Source organism: Otolemur garnettii, unplaced genomic scaffold, assembly GCF_000181295.1.
Source record: "Otolemur garnettii isolate 467f Iridium unplaced genomic scaffold, OtoGar3 scaffold00141, whole genome shotgun sequence".
Lineage (NCBI taxonomy): Eukaryota > Metazoa > Chordata > Mammalia > Primates > Galagidae > Otolemur > Otolemur garnettii.
In genome coordinates, this window is record NW_003852536.1 from 1678723 (window position 1) to 1685041 (window position 6319).

The 6319-nt window shown below is 37.0% G+C and overlaps 1 protein-coding gene across 1 annotated transcript in view; it reads left to right on the forward strand.

The window, feature by feature from the left end:
- SMYD3 (SET and MYND domain containing 3) overlaps positions 1 to 6319 on the forward strand; it is a 583543-nt gene that overhangs the window by 120591 nt on the left and 456633 nt on the right. Inside the window, exon 5 of the mRNA XM_003798803.3 lies at positions 2459 to 2595. Within this exon, the coding sequence (XP_003798851.1) occupies positions 2459 to 2595 (137 nt within the window). The remainder of the gene's footprint in view (positions 1 to 2458; positions 2596 to 6319) is intronic.

The window sequence follows — 6319 nt, forward strand, 5'->3', positions numbered from 1 at the left end:
CTGTCCCCCTGGGTAGAGTGCCATGACATCACAGCTCACTGCAACCTCCAACTCCTGGGCTCAAGCAAGTCTCCTGCCTCAGCCTCCCAAGTAGCTGGGACCACAGGTGCCCGCCACAATGCCCAGCCATTTTTTGGTTACAGCTGTCATTGTTGTTTGGCGGACCCGGGCTGGATTCAAACCCACCACCTTAGGTGTACGTGGCTGGCGCCCTAGCTGATTGAGCCACAGGCGCCGAGCCTTCTTCCGTTCTTTTAAGAGCTAAGTCTCACCCAGGCTAGTGAGTTAGTGCTGTTATAGCTCACTACAACCTCCAACTCCAGGACTCAAGTGATCCTCCTGCCTCAGTCTCCTGAATATCTGGGACTATAGGTGCTTAGCCCATACCTTGCTAATTTTTCTGGTTTTGGTAGAGACAGAGTCTCCTGTGTGCTCAGGCTGGTCTCGACTTGGCCTCAAATGATCCTTCCTCTTTGGCTTCCCAGAATGTCAGGATTATAGGCATAAGCCACTGTGTCCAGGTTAGAAATGTTTTTCTGTGCTAAGATAACAGAAAACAGAAGTAGCTTTCCAGCTTGGTGGCTTTCTCATTCTCTGCTTCACCCTCATGGGTTTATGAGTGATGTCTGCCAGTTCTTTGTTTAAACTTGAGATGGCTACTGTCTTCTGCCAGCATGTGTAAAAACTAGGGCTGAAACCCATGTCATCTGATCTCAACTTCTGTTCCACTGTCTTTAATTTGACAAACTGTTTTGACTTTCTTGTTACTAATACTAAGAAATTAGGAAGTGATACAATATTATATAAAACATTTTATCTTGTTCTTTGCTTCACATCAAAGCTTATGTAAGGCTTCTTTTAAAGAGCAGATTCTTTTAGTATTTTCATTGAGGTTATGAATGACTTCAACCCCAAACTATCCAGAGCTCATAGAATAAATTTGTACACAGTTTAATACTTTTGGATAGAGGCAAGTAAGAAGATAGTCTAGTACAGATTTACGATTATGGGATCCTAAGTGCCAATAAAGCAGGTAGATTGCTTGAGCTCAGGCATTCAAGACCGGCCCTGAGGAAAAGTGAGATCCTGGCTCTACTAAAAATAGCAAAACTAGCTGGGTGTTGTGGCACATGCCAGCTACTTGGTGGCCGAAGCAAGAGGATGACTTGAGCCCAGAGATTTGAGGTTTGTAAACTATGACAGCACAACCCTCCACCTGGGGCAACAAAATGAGACTCTGTTTCAAAAAAAAAAAAAAAGTATTAATTATTTTGTTGAACAGGTAAGAAAAATATGTAGACTTGATATGAGAACAGAGTTAATGACATAGTTCAACTTGATCTACCTTTTCAAGTTTTAATAGAGAACACATTAGTCTTTTTTTTTTCCTGTTGTATTACTAGTAGGTAATAAGCATCTCTTACAGTGAGTTTTACTGCTAAGACTAGCCCTGCTCAGTAGGAGGGTCATCATACATCCCGCCTTAAGTGAATTTAAACTGATTTTTAAATTATATCACAAATAGGGTGTGAAGCCTTAGACCGCATCATTCAATTCATTACATCTGAGAGTATTACACATAAGGCAGTATGTATGATGCTAAGAGAAATTTAAAAACCTTTTCCTGCTGTTTTGGTTGAAGCAGCCACATATTTTATTTATTTAAGTTGGAAATAACTTGAAGTTGAGATTTCTTTGGTTGATTCGTGTTACTTCATGATGTGCTTTGTGTATGACAAACTTTAACTATTTGAACTTTATCTGAACATTCTAGTTCTCATTTTTTGTCTTTTTGCCTTTGAGATGAATCTGTTTATCACGAGGCATAACATAGTTGTAAATTATTCATAGAAAAGTCTGCTTACACTTACTGACTTAATAAAAATTTATCATGCTTTCTATGTATGTACAGGAGATGTAGAAAATCTGCACTTACTGATTTTGGTTTTGATGCTTTTTCACCTGTATGCACATTGATTTCTTGGATAGGCGTTTGATCTTATATTGTAAATAAAGTTTGGCAGAATTTAATTGATAACATATGTATCATTATTTATAGTTGTTAAAAGATAAAAAGATGTTTTTTTCTGTCAGAGTAGAATGTAAGACAGGAAATATTTGGTTTAACAGCCAACATTGAACAATGAAAATTATCCATTAAAAGTGCACCTTACAGAGTGGCGCCTGTGGCTCAGTGAGTGGCCACCAAGGGTGGCCGGTTAATCTGGCCCCCATCAAACTGCAACAAAAAAATAGCTGGGCCTTGTGGCAGGCACTTGTAATCCCAGCTACTTGGGAGGCTGAGGCAAGAGAATCGCCTAAGCCCAAGAGCTGGAGGTTGCTGTGAGCTGTGATGCCAGAGCACTCTACTGAGGGTGATAAAGTGAGACTCCGTCTCAAAAATAAATAAATAAAGTAAAAGTGCACCTTATGATTGTGTTATTTTCTTTTAAAAAAGATATTAAAAAACTGACTGAAGACAAGAAAGAAGGCCTCAGGCAACTGGCAATGACATTTCAGCATTTCATGAGAGAAGAAATACAGGATGTTTCTCAGCTGCCACCTTCTTTTGACGTTTTTGAAGCCTTCGCAAAAGTAAGTGTTAAATTTGGTATCTTTGCTAATTCTATAAATCAGTCATTTACTTCTGATTTTCTTGTTGGTTACAAAAATGTCTAGAACCTTGGCATGAAATTCAAGACCCTTTAATGCCTTAGATCACTCCCCTACCTTAATGAGTAGAATACGAAAATGTATTATGTATATTGAGAAGGTTATTAATTACTCTGTTTCATCATTATTCTTATTATGGCCTGAGCATGTTCATTGTGAACCTTCAAAACTCACTCTTGGAAGAAAGTATACGCTTTTTTTTCCTCAAAAGAAAATGGCGTATCCCATTATTTCTTACCAATGAACTTAACTTTGCCATCACGTTCTTTGAGTTTTATGGTGGTTATTTCAGCACAGAGCCTGTCTTTGAAGTGAAAAATTTATTGGAATCCAATAATTAATAATTTTTATTAAGTGAATTCTAAATAATATGCAAGCATAACTATTTCTGATTTCAAGATGATTGTCTAAAACCTATTTAAATGTTTCAGGTAATTAAAATCTTGCTTAGGGATAGCCAACAGGTCTAATTTATAATTTCAGCTGTGGGCTGTTGGTAATAGCAACCTGAAGTGTCCTTTTTTGAAGATAATTTTGAGGGTTTGTCTTGGCCCAGGTCTGCCCTTGGATGAGGAGGATAGGAACCACATGACACTTCCGCCCATGCTTTGCATCTGTTCTCCTTGCTTTCTCAGAAGATGTGTTTTTGTTTTAATATTGATCATAGTTTAATAACAAGTGAAATTTTATATTTAATGGTGATTTTTGCCACTTATTTTGCCATTTGTAAGCATACATTTAAAGGTCCCTTTTTGCCATAACTATTTTGGTAAGGTGTATTTTGAAATTTACCTATTTTTTGGAAAGTTTAAATATTAATTTGCTTGCTAGAGATTTATTCTAGTTTTTCTGACATGTATTTTTATTCTGTAAGGTATGTTTTTATGATTTTTTGATTAATATTATCTTAACATTATATTCTGATTTAAAATTGATTTTACAATATAGTTTTACTTATGCATCTGAGAAATTTCTCATATGTTTACTTTGTAAACATGAGAAAATTATGACCTATACTAGTCATGTATACAATGTACATAGATTCTTTTGATGTTAAACATTGAAAGATAAAATATGCCTTGTGGTGACTGTTACTTCATTCCTAGTGTTAAGTTTGTGGCTATGCTGTGACAGTGATTCCTATGGTAAATATTTAAGTGCTAATAACTAGTGTTATTCATATTCACCAAAAAATTTTAAAATAATTTCTATCATTAAATTTAAAATGTGAATTACTATCTTATTTCTTTTGTCTCTTTTTAAATAATTTTAATCTTGTGTATCTTATAATGAAATTCTTTGAGCTGAGGGTAATATCTTGACCTTCTCTGGAGAAAGTTTGAAAAGGAAGTTGTTACCTGAGGAATACGGGTTTTCAATTGTATTTAGTAATTACAGTAAGAGTTTGAATAAAAGCTTGATGTTTAAAATGTTTGTTTGTATTAAATGTAATAGAAAAGCAGGCTCGGCGCCTATAGCTCAACCGGCTAAGGCGCCAGCCACGTACACCTAAGGTGGCGGGTTCGAATCCCCAGCCCGGACCCGCCAAACAACAATGACGGCTGCAACCAAAAAATAGCCGGGCGTTGTGGCGGGCGCCTGTGGTCCCAGCTACTTGGGAGGCGGAGGCAGGAGACTCGCTTGAGCCCAGGAGTTGGAGGTTGCTGTGAGCTGTAATGCCATGACACTCTGCCCAGGGGGACAGCTTGAGGCTCTGTCTCAAAAAAAAAAAAAAAAAAAAAAAAGAAAAGCAGTGAGGGTGGGGGTACCTCTAGAATTTTTATAGAGAGGGGCTGCCAGGGGATGATCTGGTGGATGGAGAGATGTGAGTGATTTACTTGCAGTTTCATTTGCATAGTGGTTTTTAAACTTAGATTACATGTTTCTTGGGATGTGTGACTGAATGAAAATACTTGGGATGTGTGTACTGAATGAAAGTATAAAGTGAGAGGAATGGGAGGTGGTGATCACCACTGATGGCAACAAAGGTGGCCAAAGGGTGACAGGTGCACCGAGATGTTTGTTCCTGAGAACACAGATGTGATTGTTTATGTGCTTAAGAAAAATAAAGGCTGGGTGGCACCTGTGGCTTAAAGGAGTAGGGTGCCATCCCCATATATTGGAGGTGACGGGTTCAAAGCCGGCGCTGGCCAAAAACTGCAAAAAAATAATAAATAAAGGCTAAGTTCACCCTTTCTGGCTCTTTTTCAGTTAGAGAAGAGAATATGTATGTGTCCATCTCTACAAGCCTTTCTTCCTCTCACCCCACACTTTTGTTCTTTCTATTTCCATCTTCAAACACATTTCCTTAAAACTTCTAATTTAAAAAACTAATTCCTAAAAATTAATGTCACTTAATTTTGAAATGCATTTATCTTGGCATGACAGCTGCTGTAGTGCAGTCTGCTGATTGGATCCTGAACATTTGCTACAAATATAGGAAATGCATATACTCATAAATATAAACCTTCAAAGGTCACAAAATTATAGTTAGACAAGACAAATTTAAATGGGAGGCTGAAGAATATAATGGTTCAGTCACTTACTCCAGATAAGTAAATAAAATTCTCTCAGTCCCAATTTTCTCATCTATAAATAGAAATAGTAATATTATCTACTTTGTAGATAAAAATGAGGATCAACTATAAGATGCTTAGTAGAGTGTCTGACATATTAATTTCTACTCCTGTTGCCCCCACATCTCATTTTTATCTGTATCTGAATATAAAACTTTGGTGCTCACTGTCTCCCTGTACTGTCTGATGCCGAGGGTACAGCGGTGCCGACTGTAAACCAGAGTCTCAGATGGTTCCTCACAGTGTGCTCAGTGCTGGTGACTCTTGAGATGCTGAGAATTACCTGTCTTATTGAGGGGAAATAGTATCTTTCTCTTACTAACTGTCTTGGTTTCAGCCCATAAGCTACTGTGGACAGAAATGTATTGTCTCTACTCATAGCATCTACACGATCTCAGAGTAGTTTATTGGGCTTTCACATAGGAAATGTAAAAGTAGGCTTGCTATGATTAATGAAATCTTTCTCACACGTGTACCTTAATAGGATGAAATTAAATTATTAGAGTGCTCTTGTTGTCACATTTTAATTCATTGAAATGGCATGGAATATATAGTATTTCTCTGTTTCATTCCTCAAAATTTTTATTGCTAATTATTGGCAATGGCTGCTAAAACCTAAACTTAATTTCAGTGAAACTGGTTTTTAGGTTGTTGTTCATGCACAGGGAAGATTTTCTAGGCACTCTTGTTTAGGTTTCTAGAAAAATATACAACTTTATTTTTTTCTAGATTTATAACTTTACTTTCTAAAAATGTATTTGGCAGACTGATTAGAAATGTGTTAAGATGTGAAGAGTAAGATAGGAAATGAACTCATTGCTTCAAACGTTTCAAAAACAGGCATTAAATTGGAAGCAACAGGCATAAAAGTGACCTTCCTGACCACAAAACATATGTCATTGTTGTGTTTCCAGACCTTGCATAGTACTATTAAACTTTATAATGCTGTGCAACTGCCACTGAATTTTTTGATTAGAAATTTCACATCTGTTTGAGAAGATGTCCCCTCCCTTTCTCTTTCAAATGAAACAGTAATTCTACTAGCAAGTTGGCACATATGTGACCTTTGG